At 39.1% G+C, this 21,941-nt stretch overlaps 1 protein-coding gene across 7 annotated transcripts in view; it reads left to right on the forward strand.

Moving 5' to 3' along the window:
* The window catches only part of arhgap17a (Rho GTPase activating protein 17a), a 131,126-nt gene that overhangs the window by 64,388 nt on the left and 44,797 nt on the right, over positions 1 to 21,941 (forward strand). For all 7 annotated transcript variants that reach the window (XM_072559152.1, XM_072559153.1, XM_072559149.1 and 4 more), the window contains 5 exons: positions 7,079 to 7,183; positions 12,943 to 13,019; positions 16,885 to 16,996; positions 17,266 to 17,342; positions 17,824 to 17,941. In XM_072559152.1, coding sequence (XP_072415253.1) covers positions 7,091 to 7,183; positions 12,943 to 13,019; positions 16,885 to 16,996; positions 17,266 to 17,342; positions 17,824 to 17,941 — 477 coding nt within the window. In that variant the 5' untranslated portion in view covers positions 7,079 to 7,090. The remainder of the gene's footprint in view (positions 1 to 7,078; positions 7,184 to 12,942; positions 13,020 to 16,884; positions 16,997 to 17,265; positions 17,343 to 17,823; positions 17,942 to 21,941) is intronic.

Below are 21,941 nucleotides of genomic sequence, written 5' to 3' on the forward strand. Positions count from 1 at the left end.
ATAAATAGGAAACTGCGCAGAATTATGAGTTTTCAGGATATTCACAAAATTTAATTTTAAAAATAATAATTGAAAGTCAGCTATATTGTCGTAGTGTTCCAAACATCCTTGATGGTTAATCAAGGCACAATATAATCTGAAGGAAATGTATTGACCTTTCCTAAAATTGTTAATACTTGCTTTGGTACATTTCAAAAGGCACGAGTAACAACTGTACTTCAACTTAGTGACTATTCCTATTGTTAGAGTGAAGTCCATAACCTCTGAAAATGGAGAGAAGTAGTTGCTTGTACAAGAACAAGATGTGAGCAAACATAAATACTGGATTGGATAAAGAAATGCACTTCAGCAAACATCTTGAGTAGACTGCCCAGTTTCTTGACTGTAATATTCTGTTATAGACCTGTATTTGTTCTTTGATTTGAGAGTATTTCTTCTAAGGCCAACTCTTATTGTCCATCAGTATCAGTGTTTGACAAGGTAGGGGGGATCCACTGCCTTGAACCCTGCTTGGGCTTGTGACTTTTTGCTATGGGTCTTCCTGTTACTGAATAGCCAATTCTTCTTATAAACCTTTTGTGTCTCTGGCAACCTGTCAACAGCTCAGAAACCTTGTGGGAATACTTCTTACTCACTTCCCAAGCTACTTAGTGGAAATGAGACCAACCCTATTTACTGCATTAATTGCCTTGCCAGAGACTACCCAACTCACCATGGGCTGGGAATAGAATCTGGGACAGCATTTCATCAGCTTCCTACTTGTCAACTATCGGTATGTGAATCACTTGGAACAATAGACTGAGATATATGGTTTAAATCTTGTTTTCTAATTTGCCTCTTTTAGTACACCAAGCATTTCAGTCTGCCCATTAACGTAAAAGTTATTTTGAATCAATTATTTTTGTTTTACAAAAGGTCTCTTAAGAAAAGCATTTTCCAAGATACTATTCAAATATTCCAAATTTGGTAACTTTAAAACACCTTAGCTTGTTCAAATGTTCAATGGCATTCCTTTTTTTTAAAAGGTCTTCCTCAAAAATCAGTCTGATTTCAAACACATGTCTATAAAGGATATTCTAATTCTAAAAAGAAACCACGCTAAAATGTTGTGCGGTCACTGATGGGAGAGCTCATGAGTGGGAAACATGAAGAAATGGGATGCAGTTCCAGAGATCAGAGGGACCGTGAGGGGAAAAGGATTAGTCAGATTTTGGTTTGAGAGGAATTTAATAAACTCTGTGGCAGCAAAAGCCAGTATAGCATGCAAATGGAGGAAATGTGGCCAAGAACCTCGTTGGTTTCAAGAGTCACTGGAGTCAGGAAAGGTCCCGGATGATTGGAAGATGGCTGTAGTAACCCCCTTGTTCAAGAAAGGATCAAGGCAAAAGATGAAAAATTATAGGCCAATCAGCTTAACCTCGGTTGTTGGTAAAATTCTAGAATCCATCATTAAGGATGAGGTTTCTAAATTCTTGGAAGAGCAGAGTCTGATTAGAACAAGTCAACATGGATTTAGTAAAGGGAGGTCATGCCTGACAAACCTGAATTTTTTGAAGCGGTAACAAGTAGGTTAGACCAGGGAAACCCAGTGGATGTGGTCTATCTGGACTTTCAAAAGGCCTTTGATAAGGTGCCACATGGGAGGCTGCTGAGCAAGGTAAGGGCCCATGGTGTTCGAGGTGAGCTGCTGGGATGGATTGAGGATTGGCTATCTAACAGAAGGCAGAGAGTTGGGATAAAAGGTTCTTTTTCAGAATGGCAGCCGGTGACGAGCGGTGTCCCGCAGGGTTCGGTGCTGGGGTCACAGCTGTTCGCATTATATATTAATGATTTGGATGAGGGAACCGGGGGCATTCTAGCGAAGTTTGCCGATGATACGAAGTTAGGTGGACAGGCAGGTAGTACTGAGGAAGTGGGGAGGCTACAGAAGGATCTAGACAGGTTGGGAGAGTGGTCCAGGAAATGGCTGATGGAATTTAACGTGAGCAAGTGCGAGGTCTTGCACTTTGGCAAAAAGAATAAAAGCATGGACTACTTTCTAAATGGTGAGAAACTTAATAAAGCCAAAGCACAAAGGGATCTGGGAGTGCTAGTTGAGGATTCTCTAAAGGTAAACATGCAGGTTGAGTCTGTGATTAAGAAAGCGAATGCAATGTTGTCTCTTATCTCAAGAGGGTTGGAATATAAAAGCAGAGATGTACTACTAAGACTTTATAAAGCTCTGGTTAGGCCCCATTTGGAGTACTGTGTCCAGTTTTGGTCCCCACACCTCAGGAAGGACATACTGGCACTGGAACGTGTCCAGCGGAGATTCACACGGATGATCCCTGGAATGACAGGTCTAGCATATGAGGAATGGCTGAGGATACTGGGATTGTATTCATTGGAGTTTAGAAGATTAAGGGGAGATCTAATAGAGACGTACAAAATACTACATGGCTTTGAAAAGGTGGATGCTAGAAAATTGTTTCTGTTAGGCGAGGAGACTACGACCCGTGGACACAGCCTTAGAATTAGAGGGGGTCATTTCAGAACGGAAATGCGGAGACATTTCTTCAGCCAGAGAGTGGTGGGCCTGTGGAATTCATTGCCACGGAGTGCAGTGGAAGCCGGGACGCTAAATGTCTTCAAGGCCGAGATTGATAGGTTCTTGTTGTCTAGAGGAATTAAGGGCTACGGGGAGAATGCGGGCAAGTGGAGCTGAAATGCGCATCAGCCATGATTGAATGGCGGAGTGGACTCGATGGGCCGAATGGCCTTACTTCCACTCCTATGTCTTATGGTCTTATGGTGATGTTTCTACATCATGAGCTAGCTGGGCCAGAATATATTGCCCATCCCTAGTTGCCCAACCGAAAGTGGTATTGAGCTGCCTTCTTGAACTGTTGAGTCTGTTTAATGTATGTGTGACCACTGTGCTGTTAGGGAGGGAGTTCCAGGTCTTTGACCCAACACTGCTAAAGGAGTCTCTGGATGGTGAGTAGCTTACTGTGGTACATTCAGGAGGTGGTGTTCCCATATATCTGCTGCCTTTGTCTTTCTAGATGGCTGTGATCATGGGTTGGGAAGGTATGGTCTCATGAGCCTTGGTAAATTTCTGCAGTACATTTTATAGTGTACACTGCTGCTGGTGAGTGTTAGTGGTGAAGTGACTAAACATTTGTGGATCTAGTGACAATCAAGAGGCCTCTTTTCTATCACTGTGTTTGCAACTCTTTCACACAGCGTAGTCTTGAAGAAACACTGCTGAATTATATTTATGCACCTTAAGACAGTTACACTTGAAAGTCTAACACACTTGAAGCAACTGCAACACACCAACTTCTGTGAGCAAGCAACCTTTATTAAACATAGTACAGTACAAGCTTTCTGGAGGAATCTTTAACACTCACCTCACAGAGCTTACTGGGTCGTGACAAAAGCTCTCACTGAACAAAGGAAACAGTCTTTCCTTATATAAAACTCAACATCACAGTCAGTACTGCCTACAAGACAACCCTCAGCCATCTCCACATAGTCACATGTCACTCAAGATACAATGCATTGACCACCCCACTTTCAGAAACATTGTAATGTAACTCATCCCATAATGGTCAAATGTGTTGCAAATGAATTTTTTTTGTAATTATAGGGAGTAGATAAGTTCCATCTGTATTGTTCTTACTGATTTCTGGATGAAAATGTAAATTATCCCTGAATGGCAAGGGAATGGCCATGTAGAGCCCCATATTCCACCTGTAACACAAAGACACACCACCTTACTCCCGGGCATTCAGTTTCTTGAGGGTCTGTAGAGTAAATTGACTCTTCAATATTTAAATAGATGTTATTGACATTTTCTTTTTGGATGGTCAGGGTACTTGATATATTATTTGAAAGTGATGGCCAGTTAAAGCAAATGGCAGTTTCAACTACATTTTCCATATAATGTATTTTAATTTTGTACTTAATTCTGTAATCACTATAGTATTTTGGTATTGGGAAATATTGTACCATTCTTTTCAATATATCTTTGTTTGGGGCTTATTGTCTCTTCCTATGAAAATCACTGTCAAGTGATTTCTGCATTATACAGTCCACAAAAATGGGATCTATATGTGCAAGCAGAGAACATGGCTTCAGTGAGTGCTTTGCATTTCTCTTGACCAAGGAAGCAGGTACTGCTCAAGTCATAGTGAAAGAGAAAGTAGTTGAGGTACTGAATGAACTAAAACTTGACAAAGAGAAGGTTTTAAAATGGCAGGTTATGCTTATTGTCAGGATCAAATAGCATTTCAAGATGCTGCAGAATGAATAGTTGTGATCTTCCAGTCTCTTTCAATATGGGTGTGGTGCCAGAGCACTTCAAAAATGCACGTTTAAACAGCAATGTGAGAATAACCCAGCTATGACAGGCTTGTCAGCATAATATCACTGTTGGGAAAGATTTTATCCTCTGTCCTGGGAGAAGGTAAACAATGTCCTTCATGTCATCCTCGACTCTAGCACTAATGACACAATATGTCATTTTAGAGTCACCTTTATGGCTGCAGAAACACCTGTCCGTTCCCCTAACTACGAATGCCCTATCACTTCTCTTGCAATCTTCTTCATCCCTGCCTGTCAGCTGAGCTGCTCAATGTGTCTCAAACATCATTCTGACTGCACTGTTCTGAGGAACCAACACCTTCACCAGTATCCAAAATGCCAAGCTGATGAGCGAGCCTGACCTCTGCACTCCTGTATTATCATTTATTCCCTATCCTGTGTTGTGACCACCTACTTGAACATGCTATCCACATTGGCCTCAGCCTTGCTAATGCACAGGTGATTCTAGTGCTGCTCCATCTCCAAAACTCAGAAGTTGGATTTTTGTAGTTGGTGAAACTTCCTGCCATGTGGTTGTAGAGGCCACCATAGTGACACGACTTCCTGTTTATGATGGGACGTGCTCCATGCGATGATGGCCATGCCTTGCCTTCACTTCACTTGTGTTAGTTTTATTTTATTGTCACGATTTGGAGATACTGGTGTTGGACTGGGATGTACAAAGTAAAAAATCACACAGCACCAGGTTGTAGTCCAACAGGTTTAATTGGAAGCACACTAGCTTTCGGAGCGACGCTCCTTCACCTGATGAAGGAGCAGCACTCCGAAAGCTAGTGCTTTCAATTAAACCTGTTGGACTATAACCTGGTGTTGTGTGATTTTTAACTTTATTTTACTGTGGCTAACTTATTACATTTGCTTTACGTGGTTTTCACTTAAGAACCCTTACAACCATATACAAACCTTATTTGTTCTGGTAAATCCAACTCATACTTTACACAGTTGCAGTCAACCTTATTTAAAGTGCCTCTTTCCTTTGTGCAATAAATTCCCACATGAACCTCATCACTACTCACTTGGTCTGCATCTCAGTCAGATGGAAGCTCTCTACTGCATGCCCCTTAAATTTGAGTTGTTTTAAATGAGGGTAATGCCATTAATGTGTGCATACAGTTCCAAGAAGTGTTTGATAAAGTTCACAATCAACTAGCCAGCACTGTTGAGGCCTAGAGAATAAAACAGATAGTGACAGAGTCATATAGAGTTGGCTGAATGCAATTGTCACAGTCAACAATTGCTCCACAAACTGGAATTTATACTTTGTCGCTTTTCAGGAGTCAGTACTAGGACCACTAATTCTCTTGGTCTTTATTAATGATATGAACTTGGCTGTACAGGGAACAATTTAAAAATGTGCAGATAGCAATCCTGCTCCTTCTCCAGGCACTTTCACTTGCTTGGAGGCACACAGCAACTGGTTTGTAACCATAAGGTCTCTGCCTTGTTTGTTGCAAGCTGTGGCTTTTAACAGCTGGTGAAGGGAAATGAATTGGCATTCTTCAGGCTTCAGGTGTTGTTAACCTCAGAAGGACAGCACATTCTTTCCAGAAATCTGATGATTCCAAACCAAATGTTTTGTTATGGACTAGGCTAGACCCCCTCAAAACATTTCAAGAAGGTAGCCCAGGTTCTAACTTTTCTAGTTGTTTCAGGCATATGTAAAGTGAATAACCCAGAAGTGATGCTGCTGGTCAAACCACTTGGCTTCAAGTAAAGCAATTTATTTACACACTACTGAATGAGACACAAGCAAAAGAAAACAGATTTAGAATAACAACTATTTGAAATCCAACCGACACAATATCCTCCCAACTTCCAATTTCCTGCAGCAATCCCATAAACACACCCCTTGGCAAAAAAGGTAAGTTCAAATCCAGGTTCTTATAGCAGAGATGTGAGTGTGAGAGAGTGTGTCAACCAGAAAGCATCTGTTGAAGTGGGGAAACTTCTTGTCCAGCAGCGCTCTCTAACCAGTAACTTCGAACAGACTGCTTGCTAAAACCCAAAACAAAAAAAAACCTTGAACTGGGAGAACTGGCCACTCCCCTTTTGTTGTACAAGTGTTATTATTAAAGAAATCATAAAATCCTTTTTCCTGATGTTGCCTTAGGCCATTTGCAAAGTCCCTAATGTCAGACAAATCAAAACTTCTGCCTTTTACATCCCCTCTTGAAAAAAGCAAGGACAACACAACATTGTTACAATTCACACTCCCAATCTACTTGGGAGCTAATCATTTTAGAGCAAGCTGAAGGATTTGCTGTCAACATCTGGACACTATTCCAAACACCACTCTTTTGCTGATTACTTGGTAGTGACCAAATCTCCCTTCATACAATGCCCATCTCCAGCTCATCTGTAGTAACCTCCCCCACTGCTTGAACAAACAGCAGTATGAGCAGCATTTAGAATGAATATCAGATTACTTGCTTTTAAAATATATAGTAATCCTTTTCAGAATCTTTGGTTTGTAAAATAGTCCTTTTCCCACTTCAGTGCATCATCAAAAATAAGAATTATAAAGCCTTTATATGAGGAAAAACCTGGATTTGTCCAGGCCTTGGTGTAGTTAGACATGGACTGCTTTACTGCTCTTAGGGAATTAGGAGTGACATGATGGGGCTGAATGGCCACTGAAAACATTGTAATTAAGAAGTACAGAAAGGAAGCGATTTTTAACTAAAATATGTTTTTTTGGTTTCTGGTCAAGATCGAGAAACGTATGGATGCAATAAGAATAATTTCACACAATGCCCACAAGAGACTTGCTGCATGCTTGCAGGTTCAGCAAGGCGTAGAAGTGGAGAAAAGACAAGTAAGTAACATTTATGCTGATTTATAAGAGTTTTTCAAAGGAGATGTAACCAATAGTGTTTTGCCCCAAGTATATTGAGGAAAATTTGGCAATTGTTCACATGCATGAACTCATTTCAGTTCTCTCTTTAAACATAGTTTGACTCTTAGTAAACAAGATTCCAGGACATATTTATGAGGTGTAGTGATTCTTTTTCCACCTGAATTAGTGGAGGTAATGGATAATGTATTTAGTCATCCTGATGTTGAACTGGGGGAACTCTTATCTCATTTGGAATTGGATGGCAGATGGCAATAGCATCATGAATGATATTTTCTACTACGAGGATAGATAGACAGACTCCCTTTGTGGGAGTAGATTGGATAGGTGCTCAAAGACATGATAACCCAAGTTGCCTCCTTCCATACTGTGTGACTCAATTAATCTGTGATACTGCCATTAAATCAAAAAGAATTTCTGTGGCAGTGTGATGCCAGGTATGTAAGTCATATGTCCTAACAAAAATCAAAGTTACATTACTTTGGCTGCTCACAATTGGCAGCGTACTAACTGTATTCAGACTGTACTTGTAAAACTCAACATAATGTCTAATATTAAATGTGATTCCACAATTGAACAGCATTTGGTGAATAATTAAAAGTTTGCTAATCACACTGGAAGCAATGGCAGATTAATAGTTGAACTCTCAATGTGGTTCGTGGAAACTTGCTGAAAGCTATGTGCGTTCATATGCAGTTACCTGTCCTCAGCAAGAAAATGGAATTTGTGCCTTTTTGAATTAAAAATATGGGGATCAATAGTTCTCTTGTGCATTTTTCATGGTATTGCCTTTCCCAACCAAAGATTATGTCCATGAAGTATTACCAACTCATGACTGTTACCTATTAACATTTTGTGTAGGCCTCTTATTGACTTTTGGAACTCCAGATGTATGACAAAGGCACCTCAAACTCTCTCTTCAGAACATCATTTCTAGTTCTATCAATGTCATTGATTGTCATGTGAGACAAATCAATTCATAATTATTAAACCCTCTGTTAGGTCAGCCTCTTATTATTTTTCTTTGGAGAAGAAAGACCCAGGTACTTCATCCTTTACCAATATATACACCCATTGGTATACATCTTCAATACACTCGCCAGTGCCCCATGAACATAACTGGGGTAAGTTAGGTACCAGGGTGGGATGGGTTGAGGTATGACAGGTGGAACTCAGGAAGATTCAAGAGTTACATAGTGATTGCAGTCCAAATGCTAGCCCTAGTTAGGAGTTTAAATGCCATTTGAAAATGACCTGGGATTATTTCAGGGATTGGAAAGGAGTTGAGGTTATAAGGCTGTGTGAAGGTTAGAGTGGTCATCCGAAATGCTATTGAAAGTAGCTCAGATGATTGGAGTAGGTAGACCAAGTGAGGTACAGAAACAATAGAAATAACAGCAACAATAAACTGTCTAGCTTACTTCATTATTAACATGATCATGTCTGAACTTGGATTTCAATGCCACTTGCATGTCTGCTCAACTCAGAGGCCAACTATCTGTGGATCATAACCTTAAATGTATTCAATAATGGCAACTCCACTTCTCAAGCAGAGAATTCCAAAGATTCACAAGCCCTTTTAATGAAGAAATTTCTCCTTGTTACAGTACTAAAGTGATCAGCCCCTTATCCCGAGACTATACCAACACACTTTATTTGCACTGATGATGGAACCTATCTCTCCATATCTACCCTATCAAGCCCAAAAAGATCTTCTATGTTTCAATGAGGTCTGTCATTCATTCTTAACTCCAGACCTTAGGACTCCATTTGCTCAGCCACTCATCCAAGGGATTAATTTAGCAATGCTTTGCTGTACTGCTTCCAGTGTGAGTGTATTGTAAATGTGGAGACCCAAAACTACTCCCATTACTCCAGATATGGTCTCAGCAAAGCCCTCTACAGTCACAAGAATTCTGTATTCCTGTACTCCCATCCCCTTGCAATAAAGGCAAACATGCCATTTGCTTTCTTATTTACTGCCAGATCTTCAAGCTAACTTTCTGCATAACTTGCACTAACACACAGAAGTTTTTAATATCAACAATTACAAGTTTCACACTTGTAAAAATGATTCTACTTTTTCTACTGTTATGACCAATGTGAATGGTTACTAACTTAATTACATTATATTCCATCTTATTGTCTACTCATTTAGTCTGTCGATATTTCTGTGCTGTTCCTTTGTGTCCTCACCACACTGTACCTTTCCATTAGCTTTGTATCTTCAGCAAATTAGATATGTTTCTCCGTCACTTCACCTAAGCTGTTAATTTGGATTCATTTATGTAGCTGAAGCCCTAGCACTAACCCTTGCGACTCTTCATAATTCAGTTGCCTGACAACTTGAATTTGTCACAAATGTTGCAAGCTGCATCCTCAAGTAGATTTGTCGAACAGAATTTTCCTTCAGTAAAACCAGTAGACTTGATCCAGTGATTCAGTGATCACATTCGTGGTGAACGACTTATGTCCACAACGTTGACTCTTCTGTTCCTCAGATTCTGCCTGGTCTGTGCTTTTTGACCCCAATGATTCAATGCCTTTCTAAATATTATTACAACTTCCTTGACAAATTTTGGCATTTCCCAACGACTGATGTTAAGCTAAAACATTTGCAACATCCTGTTTTCTCTCATCCTCCTGTTTTAGTGTTTTTAACTTTTTGTTAATATTTCAAAATATTAACAAATTTCCAATCTGATGGCTCAGTGTCTGAATCTAAGGAATTTTGTAAAGTCATTGCTAATGAGTCCATTATCACTGCAGCGATCTCTTTTATACCCCCAGGTATAGGCCATTAGGTTATGTCAAAGTTGATCCCTTAATTTCTTCAATGCCGCTGATGTTAATTTCCTCACTTTTTTAGGTCTAATTCTGGAATGAAACTCGTCTTCTGCTGTGATGAACATAAAAATATCCATTCAGTGCTGCTGCTGCTTTCTCAGTCCTACAATAAGTTCTCCTATCTCTACTTCTAAGGAGCCAACTTCAGCTATTCTCTTCCTTTTTGTACACCTAAAATGGTTTCCAATTGTATTTTGTCTTTTTGGCTAGTTTACTCCCATTCTACTTTTTCCATTCTGATCAACATTTTGGTAGCTGTTTTCTAATGCCCTCCCAATCTTTAGAGTTGGTGCTTTTTTTGTGCAATATTATAAACCGTGCTCGGGGCAGCAAAGTGGCACAGTGGTTAGCACTGCTGCTTCACAGCGCCAGAGACCCGGGTTCAATTCCCGCCTCAGGTGACTGATTGTGTGGAGTTTGCACATTTTCCCCGTGTCTGCATGGGTTTCCTCTGGGTGCTTTGGTTTCCTCCCACAATCCAAAAATGTGCAGGTCAGGTGAATTGGCCACGCTAAATTGCCCATAGTGTTAGGTGCAGGGGAAAACATAGGGGAATGGGTCTGGGTGGGTGCGCTTTGGCGGGTTGGTGTGGACTTGTTGGACCGAAGGGCCTGTTTCCACACTGTAAGTAATCTAATCTAATCATTTAACCTAATAACATCATTAACTTGTGAGTGAGTCATAGATGAGTCTTAGTTGTGAATTTTTGGTTTTCAATTTTATGTACATTTATTGTAAGTTGTTAGATTAAATATTCCCCGTTTGGTTATAACCATATTTTTCATTTATTAACTCAATTAGCCATTGTCCTATTTCCACTCATCAATGTAATTGGCTGTGCTTAAATTTAAGATTGTTGTTTGATTTTGGAGTATTTCGTTTTCAAATTTAATATGGAATTCAACAGTATGATGATCACTGTTTCCTGTAGGATTCTTTACCCCTGCTTTGTTTTACAATATTGGATCAAAGATAGTTTCATCCCTAGTCTGTTTCATGACATGTTTCTCTATGTTGCAAAAACACTACACAAACACATCTTTGGGAGCACTCTTGCCATTTTAATTATCCCAGTCTATATTAAGATTCAAATTACCCACAATTAACACATTACTTTTGTTACAAACTTCAATAATTTCTTGTTTAATGTTATGGACAATGTTATACTTACTGTTGAGGGCCATATAAATCATTCTTACCAGGTTTTTCAATTTGAAGACTGTGATTCCTAGTTTCCACTCATCCTAAATAGAATTCATAATATTTGAGGCTAGACCCCTTCTCATTAATGCCTTTATGTCATTCTTACATTCTCAAGCAACCCTATTGTGCCTGTCTCCCTGAAGTGTTACGTAGTTTAGAACATTTGTTTTTCAACTTTTAACCATGTCTCTCTAATGGTTCTTAGATCTAAATCATTTACCTTTGTTTTTGCCACTACTTCATCTATCTTATTGCTGATACCTTGTCTATTCAAATGATTTTTTATTTTTTGCACCCCTTTTTCGTATAATGACCTGATTTAATGATGTGGAGTTTTTTGTTAAACTTTGGCATTACCTACATTGTTATACTGTTCTTAATGTTCAACCTTTTCTTTTTGAATTTCTCACTATCCCTTACCCTTCCATTTCTTAGTTAAGCAATGTCAATATCTTCAGTCCTTTCACACAAAGAGCTAATAGGTTGTTCTTTTAAGTTTTTCTTCCCTAAAGACACTTCTCTCTCCTGCATATTCTGTTTGTTGATTAGATATATTGTTCACAGGTAACCTCAGGCATCGTGTTCACTGCCAAACACAACCACCTAATTATTCTAAACCCATTTTCCAGCACTTGGCTCATAGCCTTGTATGCATTAGCATTGCATTTGCACATCAAAATACTACTTAAATCTTACAAAGGTTTCTGTCTCTACCACCCTTGAAGTTCCAGATTGATAAGGACATTGGTCTTGGTATAGTTCAAACACAGTCCATCCTGAAAGAATAGCTCACTTTTCCCTGAGTACTGATGTCAGTGCCCCATGAAGTGAAACCTCTTTTGGTCCGCACTACTCTTTGATAACACACGTTTAACTCTCTCAACTGGTTGACCCAATGCTAGTAAGTACATGGTGCAGGTTACAAGGTAGAGGTGGTTACCTTTGGTGTTTTGCATTTTAATTTGCACCTAGACACCTCAAATTTGCTTACCAGAACATTCCTCATTCAACCCATGACATTAGTTTGTACATGGTCTGTGACAACTGAATCATCTTTCTCCCACTACATGTCCTTCTCCAGGAGGAAGGAGATGTTCTTAAGCCTCGAACTGAGCAGCAAAGTCAAGGGAATGGCCATGACAATGAATAGAAGGGTTTTATTTGGAGTGACTGACCGGTTAAGGAGAATAGCAGCGTAGTGAAACTGAACACAGTTGCATAACTAATAAACTTGTAGCTTACTGAATAAACTGGAACTTGTGACCTTGATAATTTGTTGAATAACTCTTGACCATGCTGAGTAAATGGTTACAATTTCATCACAATATTTTGACAGGCTTTATGTCTAATACCTTGCACATGATAGCTGCTATTCAGCTTCATGCATAATGACACATTTCAACTGATAAAAGGTATTCTGCTGAAGTTTTGCAAGTGGAAGTGGCGAAATGTATGTAGATTCTTAAACTCATTTTGTTTACCAAAATACTGGTTTTAATTTAATCAGATCAAAATCTTTTGATGGTTTTACTCTGATCATTGTGAAAGGAATCACTTGTGAAATGACTACAGTGTGAAGTTGGCACTGATTTGACAAACATTAAAACTGTCAAAGCATTTAATTCCAAATGTTATATCTCCCTGATTTGAATTTTTTTAATCATTAACAGAAAAAGTTGCCATTGATGGCTCTCTCCCAAAGCATGCAGGAAGGAATTGCCTTAATAGGAGATGACTCTCTCATTACGTAAGTAACGTATCTATGATGGAGCTGCTTTGTTGGATACGGTATAGCAAATTGTTGAGACTTTAAATAAAGAGGAACACGTATAAATGATGGAAATATGAAATTAACATTCCTGTTGTAAAACAATATCAATCAGTGTCTAAAGAGAAAGGACAGATTGACATTTCAGGACTTCGATGCAGAATGCATTGCACGTTGCCAACAAAAAATGAGGTATTGTTTGTGGTTCAGGATGTTGTTTGATCCAATACGTATTCCAGTGTTTTTAAGCTGGTGGTTTTACTACTGGGGGAGTTTGATACTGTTGAGTGCTTTTTTGCTATAAATGCAGTGATTTGGTGTAGCCTGTGACATTTAATTACTATTTTACTTCAGTCCTTTCACACAAAGGGCTAATAGATTGTTCTTTTAAGTTTTTTTCCCCTAAAGACACTTCTCTCTCCTGCATATTCTGTTTGTTGATTAGATATATTGTTCACAGGTAACCTTAGGCATCGTGTTCACTGCCAAACACAACCACCTAATTATTCTAAACCCATTTTCCAGCACTTGGCTCATAGCCTTGTATGCATTAGCATTGCTTTTGCACATCAAAATACTACTTAAATCTTACAAAGGTTTCTGTCTCTACCAGCCTTGAAGTTCCAGATTCCTACCAACTCTGGGTGAAAATGTTTTTCTTCACATCACCTCTGAGCCTTCTGCCCTTTACCTTAAATCTGCGTCTCCTGGAGATTGATCCCTCCATCAAGGGGAAAAATTTCTTCCTGCTCTAAGAAAAACAACCCCAGCCTATCCAATGTCTCTTAATAATTAAAACACTTCAGCCCAGGTGACATTGTGGTAAATCTCCTTTACACCTTCTCCAATGCAATCACATCCCTCCTATAATGTGGATTCCAGAACTGCACCAAATACTGTTGCTGTGGCCTAACCAACTTATGCAGTTCCAGCATAACCTCCCTTCTCTTAAACTCTATGCCTTGTCTAATAAAGGTAACTATAACTTTGTAAACCATTTTAGCTTAAGGCACTGGTGGACATGCACGCCAAGGTTCTGCTGATCCTCCGTGCTTCCCAGACTCTTACTGTTCAAGTATTCCCTTACCTTGTTTGTCTTGCGTCAATTCAAATTTATTCATTTTGAATTCCGTTTGCGACAGATCAACCCATTTGACTAGCTTGTTATATCATATTGCATTCTGAGGCTATCCTCCTCACTATACATCACCCGCCCCCCACCAGCCCCCAGTAATTTTTGTGTCATCTGGAAACTTATTGATCAAGCCTCCTACTTTCAAGTCTAAATCATTTATATAAACCACAAATAGCAAGGACCCTATTACTGATCCCTATACTACCCCACTGGACACAGATTTCTGGTTGGAAACATACCCATCATCCATCACATGCTGCTCAGCCAACCGTGGATCTGATTTGCCAAATTTCCTTTGATCCATGGGCTCTTTCTTTTGCTTGTAGTCTCTCATTTGGCCTTAATCGAAAGTGCTGGTATCCAAGTAGAATACATCCAAAATCATTGTCCTCATCTACACACCTGGTTACTTATCAAAAAAATTCTAACAAGTTGATCAGACACGATCTTCCCTTAACAAAACTGTGCTGACTGTTCTTGATTAATCCCTACCTCTCCAAGTGCAGATTAATTCTGTCTCTGAGTTGCTTTTATTTGTTTCCTCACCACTGAGCTTAGACTGATTGGCCTGACGTTTCTTGGTTTATGTCTTGCTCCCTTGATGAATAACAGTATCATATTGATTGTCCTCCCACCTTCTGGTACCTCTCTTGTTGCCTCACTCAACAGCTTTAGATGCAATTCATCTGACCCTGGAGATTTATCTACTTTTAAGTCTGCCAGTCCACTCAGAACTTCCTTTCTGTCTGTGCTAATTTCTTTAATTATATTACAGACCTTGTCCCTGATTTCTATCACCATAATGCCCATCTCACTCATGAGCACCGACCCAAAATATTCATTTAGATTCCTTACCTCCATGCTCTTTTTCCATGCATAAATTACCACTGTGGTCCTTCAAGGGCCCTACTGGTTCCCTTGTAATTATTTTTTAAACCCTTGATGTATCTGGAAAACAACTTGGGATTTTCTTTTATTTTACCTGCCCTCGTATCCCCTTTAGCTCTCCTAATTTCTATCTTAAGTTCCCTCTTGCACGTTCTGTACTCCTTTTCTGTTTTGAGACCTCAGGATCCGAGGTAAGCTTCCTTTTTCTCTGAATCCAATGTTATTTTATCAGTTGATAATCAGCCTTCACAGGATTGGATAGCCCCACCCTTTGTCTTTATTGTAGCATGTTGACTCTGCATACCCATTTCCTCCTTGAATGCATTTCAATGTTCTGAGTCAGAGTTGCCTGAAACTATCTGCTCCCAGTCCACTCTGGCCAAGTCCTAATTAATCTTATTAAAATCAACCTTTCACCATTTGAGAATTTGGATTTCAACCCCATCTTTATGCTTTTCCATAACAGTCTTGAATCTAATAAAGTTATGATCATGGTCTGCAAAATGCTGATACCTCAACCATTTGCCCAGCTTTGTGACCTAAAATTAAATCCAGAACTGCCCCCTCTCTTGTAAGGCCTTCTACATACTGGCTTAAAAAGCTCTTCTGGGTGCATTTTAAAATCTGCTTTCTTCAGACCTTTCAAACATTGACTACCCCAATTGATGCTGGGGAGGTTGAAACCCCCTACTATCACTACCCTATCCAAGGAGAAGGGGGAACAGGACACAGGGACCATGGTTGGTCTTCTCAATGGTGCCCTTGTTTACACTGTTGTCACAACAGGGTTTTGTTGCAATCTCTAGAACATTCATATTTTTGCTGTCGATATGCTTACTTCCCTTCACCGAGTACTTGAATTGGCTACAAACAGGACTGAGATCAAAGACCTGATCAGGATTTGGACTGCACACAGTAAGTCAAGCTGATCTTGAAGGTGAATACCAAGGGAGCCATCCTCCACCATTCTTCCTATATTTCAATTGGGTGATACTTACACAGCTACTTGGGCTACACAGAACAGCCTAGAATTCTTTTGGACGAACAGCAAATTCAGTCATGCAATGGCCAATTCTAAGCTTTTGCAAGCATGAAACAATTAGAAAAGGATTGCAAGCAGAGCAGTGTGAAACTGATGTGGTGGGGCAGGCCACCCCTACAAAGCCTGTCCATGATGCTGCCTGTTACCTACAACCAACTGGAAACTGTGAGGAGCACGAGGCCAGAACAGTGAACACGATTACTGCATGGGTGATCAACAGCTCCCTCCTCACAAAGCTCTCCTGTGAAAAAAATCATTAACAAAGAAGGTTCATCGATGGGCAAGGAGGAGGAAAACGGTAGTGCAGCAAGCTGTCAAAAATCAAAGCAGATGAAGTTAGGAGTCAGGCAAGGGGCAACTAGCAAATGAGTTGAGAGGGAAACCTCAAATAAGACAACCCAAAAAGGAATAAACAATTTTTGAGAAAGAGTTAATTTCTGAAATAGATCATGGTAACAGCAACTCTGAATAAGACTGGGCAAGCCAGCTGAAACTAGCAAAGAAATGGCAAAATAGAGCTGGAAGAGAAGATCACGACCTTTCTGGATGCGCCATTGTGAATCGTTCAAAGTTTTCTGATTTGCGAATTTCCTTTTTGAATTCTGCCATGTTAACTTTATCAGATTGTGTTGGGATGAACCCAATAAAACATTATCCCAGTTTAATTTGTATTAGCAAGTTCTTACGCAAGCACTTGTCCATAAAGAATCTTTATCATTATCTTGAGGGATATCAACATTATTACTTTGTACCCATGATCATGTTTGGTTTGGTTTCAGGAAATTGCTGGAAACATGTAGTGAAGCAGAACATAAGCTGGCGTTTGAGCTTGCCTCCTATGAATCTCAAATTGAGAGAGAGATCCTTGAGCCATTCAATAACTTGGCAGAAGTGAGTAAACCTCTTGTTGCTTCCCCCTTTCATACTTTCACACAAATGTTTTGTTCAAGTTTAGTTTCTGTTATTTGTCTGTAGACTGCTCAGTTTCAGCATAATTCTTCACTTTTGGATGACATGCCGACTTCAGGAATTTATTGAATTTTCAGGTTGAGAATCACTTGCTTTATCTGCTGCTCATTCAGGAGACCAAAGAAGAACATTTTGTGGAATAGTAGTAAATACCTGTTTACTGATTTATTACTTTTGTTCATTCTTAAAAGATGGAGATTCCTAACATTCAAAAACAGAGGAAGCAATTGGCTAAATTAGTACTAGACTGGGACTCGGCAAAAATGCGGTAAGAGTTTCTATATTGTAACAGAATTTAATGTGATACTTTCAAATCTATAACCAAACATAACATTTTTAGATGAGAGGAATTTTATAGCTTTCAAGTTGTTCATTAGCACCCGTAATCTGTTTTTCACTTTTCACACTAGCCAGTAATCTCAACAGTAACAAAACAAAAACCATCGGTGACAACATGAACTTAATCACTGACAGTAATGAATGATTAATCAAACCAAAGTCAGGACCAATTTATTGATAAACCATAAAAGCATTTGAGAGAATTTCTGCAAGCTGAAGTGTTGATCATAGTGATGTTAGATTGGATGTGGTTTTGCTTCTGAGTGCTCAGACTAGTTTGAGTTTAAGGCTCTGAGGAATTAGAAACAGGTTTGCATCTGGTGTTTGTTGGAACTTTTTGATTGGAACCTGTGTTGGGGCTTGAGGAAATGCATCTGATTTGAAGATTAATTGCCTGTGGTTTGTTTTAGGTATAATCAAGCAAACAAAGCTGCATTTTCAGGAGGCAATTTCCCAGCAGTAGCAGCAAAAGTTGACTCACTGAGGGAGGAAATGGATGAAGCTGGAAATAAAGTGGAGCTGTGTAAGGTATGTTTATATGGTGATTTGAATGGAGAAATCATAGTCTGTATTTCAGTAATGGATATTTGTTTTATAAAGGTTTTGGTATAATTTGTGGGAAATGTTTTTCTGTTTGATCTCTTGTGCCTTCCTAGTTGGTATTTTGTTTGTAAGTTACAATGGTGCAAAGAGTGCAGAAGTTTCTTGGTTTTAAGTTACAAGTCAGAAGTCACGTTAGAGTCATAGGGATGTACAGCACGGAAGCAGTGATACCAGGCTATAGTCAAAGAGGTTTATTCGAAGTCACAAGCTTTAGGAACACTGCTCCTTCATCAACTGATGTGGAGGAAAGCACACAGGCAAAGAATATATAGGTGGAGAGAGAATTGCAAGATAACTCCATGTAATTAGGAGTGTTAAGAGATAGCACAAATGGTGGGAGTGGAGTGTCAACAGGCTGAATGACAAGTCTTTGCAGGTGGTCAAAAATGTCAGATGGCGTGTGTAAAGTGTCAATGACTGAATAACCAGTGAAGGGATGACCTATGGTCCATGTAATTAAGGAAGAAGGATAATTTCAAAAAAGTGAGGACTGCAGATGCTGGAGATCAGAGCTGAAAAATGTGTCGCTGGAAAAGCGCAGCAGGTCAGGCAGTATCCAAGGAGCAGGAGAATTGGCATTTCGGGCATAAGCCTGAAGAAGGGCTTATGCCCGAAACGTTAATTTAAAAAAAGTCAAAGATGGGATGATGCTAGAGACAAACCAAATGGCTGGAATAACACTTTAGGTATAAGAATCACATGATAAGCGTCTAACCAAAGTAACAAGTAATTCAAAACTGTACAATTTTACAACAATCTACCTTAATTAGTTTGTAATACAATTCAATTAGAGTCCAGTTTGATGTGTTATGAAGTTGAAGGTATATACTACCTTTTGAGAGAGTGAATGCTGTTCTTCATAGAGACCTTACAAGAGCAGTCTGAGTGTACTGGAAAATTGAAACTATGTAACATTTGGCTGTGAAATAGATATGAGTTGGTTGCTGTTTTGATAACAATTTGAATTTAACCAATCAGTTTAATGCTCCAGGATACTAAAACCAAATCAAGTTTGAATTTATTGTTTTGTCAACATCGAACCAGTGAGATGATCTGATGTTGGGGATATAAAAAAGGTAGGCATTTTGAAAATCAGATAGAGCAACTGCCATTAAGAGAGTTAAAAATCACACAACACCAGGTTATAGACCAACAGGTTTAATTGGAAGCACATTAGCTTTTGGAGCGACGCTCCTTCAGGTGATTGTGGAGGGCTCGATCGTAACACAGAATTTATAGCCCTTGAGAGAGCGAGAGAGAGAGAGACTGAAGACACATCAAAGGTACCTTTTCATATGAAACATCTTCACAGTAAAAAGAACAAAAGACAACCCAGGGAAATCTTCATTTAGAAGAAGAAAGGCACCGAAGATGACAGCTGCTGTATGGTTTTGAAATTAAGTTATGTAATTTTAATAAGTGTTTTATTGGAACAGTATGTTGCTACAGAGTTGAAGGCCGGTAATAAGCAGTTAAGAAAACGTGTTGGGGGGGGGGCTTAAGAGTTGTTAATAGTTGCTGTTTAATGTTCACTTTTAGAGTTAAAGAATAAATTGATATTATTTTCTTTAAAAGTGGAATTTGGGGGAGTTCTTTGTCACTCATTTTAACAGATTACAAGGCAAGTGAGCTTTGCTGGGTGGTTAGTTCAATTAACAGAGGGGTTCATCGCCATGTCATAACAGGTGTTATTAATAACTTTGAAAATACTTCCAAGTATTGAGGAATGTCAAAGATATACAATTCATCAACATTTAGTGTTTTATGTTAAAAACCTGAATGAATAAGATATCTTCTCTGCATGGAACAAAATACCTTTCGGGAAGTCATGTCTGAAGCTTCTGAAATTTTCATGGAAGGGTGTTGTTTTTTAGTCTTGTCTTGACTCCTCCTCCTTTGCTTATGTAGGTGCCAACCCTCTACATGGTCCTCCCACTTTCATGAAAGTCTGTATCATTTAACATCATTCCTTAATTATTCAGTGAAGATTCCTTTATGAAGTTAGGAGCTTGTATGTAGTTTTTTTTTCATAACCCTTTCATTGCTGATTCTTTTAAGATTAAAGAATAAAATGTTCATTCAAGGTTTATCAATAAAGATGCTTTGCTTTTCTGTCTTTGAGCAGTGTTTTATTCTGCTTTCTAATGATATATTTTATGAATCTTTGCCATTCTTATTAACTGGATAGTTTCAGTATATTTTAAACATTTTACTTTCACATCCTGATGTGATGTTGCCATTAGTCTTTCTAGGCTTTATTTTTTATGACTAACCTATTGTTTATACACTATGTTGTCTGTGCTGAGCACTAATTTACGTAATAGCGTATGTGTGTCAACTCCATGCCCCCTTCTAGGTCTACCCTTTTCCTGTTACAAGTAGCTCTCTGACACGATGGTTGTGCTCTTGTATTATAGAAAAATCACACTTTATAAACTGTGATTACTATTGGTGATGTAATAGTGTTATAGCCAACACATTTTAAAAGTTTTAGCGAGTCTCCCAATTTGTCAATTGCATTACAACGAATTTGCATTAACAAAATGCATGTTATAGCAGAATGACCTGTATGTGGGATGGAGTTTCCATGGTAACTCCTATATTAATCTTTGTTTTGCTTACTTAATATACTTATGTCTCAATCAAATCTATTTTTCTGGTGAACAAAGTATATGATGAATATGATTGAATCTTGCTGGAGTTTTAAAGCTTGCTGGCAGTGAGGTTCATCACTTCCTGAATCAATTGTAGCTTTTTTTTTGAAAATCCATGTTTTAATTTAAGAACTGTACATTGAGATTAGACCCCTGTTCAACTTTTAAACTGACTTCTTCTTAGTGCCTGAGCGCGCGACCAACTTTTCCTTGAGCCAAGGTTGGAATGCAAGACTCAAATGCCACAATCTTTACTGACGCAGGGGAATTCTGCAGAGAGAAATCCCAGAAAACCCTGGTTTAGACTTGTAGATGCTTACAGCCCAGAAAGAGGCCATTCTTGTCTTTGTTGGGTATCAAAGCACTGAATGCATTGATCCCACTTCCCAGCTCATTGAAGCTATAGCAATGCAAGTGAATACCTTCTACGTAGTGTTACAAGAGTTTCTGACTCATCCACCCATTCAGGTAGCAAGTTCTAGATTCCCACCACCTTCTGCATGAAAAGCATTTCTTCTTAATTTTCCTCTTAGCTTTTTACCTCTTGTGTTCAATCCATGTCCCCAGTTATTGACCGTCTACTATTTTACAAAGGTGCCTTCTTATCCACTCTATCTATGACACTTATAATCTTGTACATCATAATCGAGTCATCTCTCTATCTTTGCTACTCCAAGAAAAATTATCCCAGCCTATCCATCTTTCCTTTTAGCCCAGGCAATGTCCTGACAAAGCTGTCCGGTACCCACCCGAGTGCAATCACCACCTCATCATAATATGATCAGAACTGCACACAGTACTCCTTTTGTGACCTACACAGCATTTTCTACAGTTCCATCAACTTCCTGTGTTCTTGACAAAGACAGAACCTTATATGCCTTCTGAGTCACATTATCTTACCGACCTTGCTACCTTCAGGAATCTGTGGATGCAAACACCATGCTCCCTCTGATCTTCAATCGTTTCCTAGATGCTACCATTCGGAGCATAATCCTTTGTCTTGTTAGCCCTCCCAAATTCATTGCCTCTCACTTAGCATCATTGAAGTTCATTACCATTGCTCTGCGACCTGAGCAGTCTGTGATATCCTCATGCGGTTTATAGGTGTCCTTCTATTACTACTTACCACAGTACCGCTTTTCATATCATTGTGAACATCATGATCCTAACCCTTACATTTAAGTCCAAATCATTAACATCAATAACCCCATCAGCAAGGCCTGTAGAATCCCACTGAAAAAAGACTTTCAGTCACAGAAACGTCCCTGCAC

The sequence above is a fragment of the Chiloscyllium punctatum genome, chromosome 40 (genome assembly GCF_047496795.1).
Source record: "Chiloscyllium punctatum isolate Juve2018m chromosome 40, sChiPun1.3, whole genome shotgun sequence".
Classification (NCBI taxonomy): domain Eukaryota; kingdom Metazoa; phylum Chordata; class Chondrichthyes; order Orectolobiformes; family Hemiscylliidae; genus Chiloscyllium; species Chiloscyllium punctatum.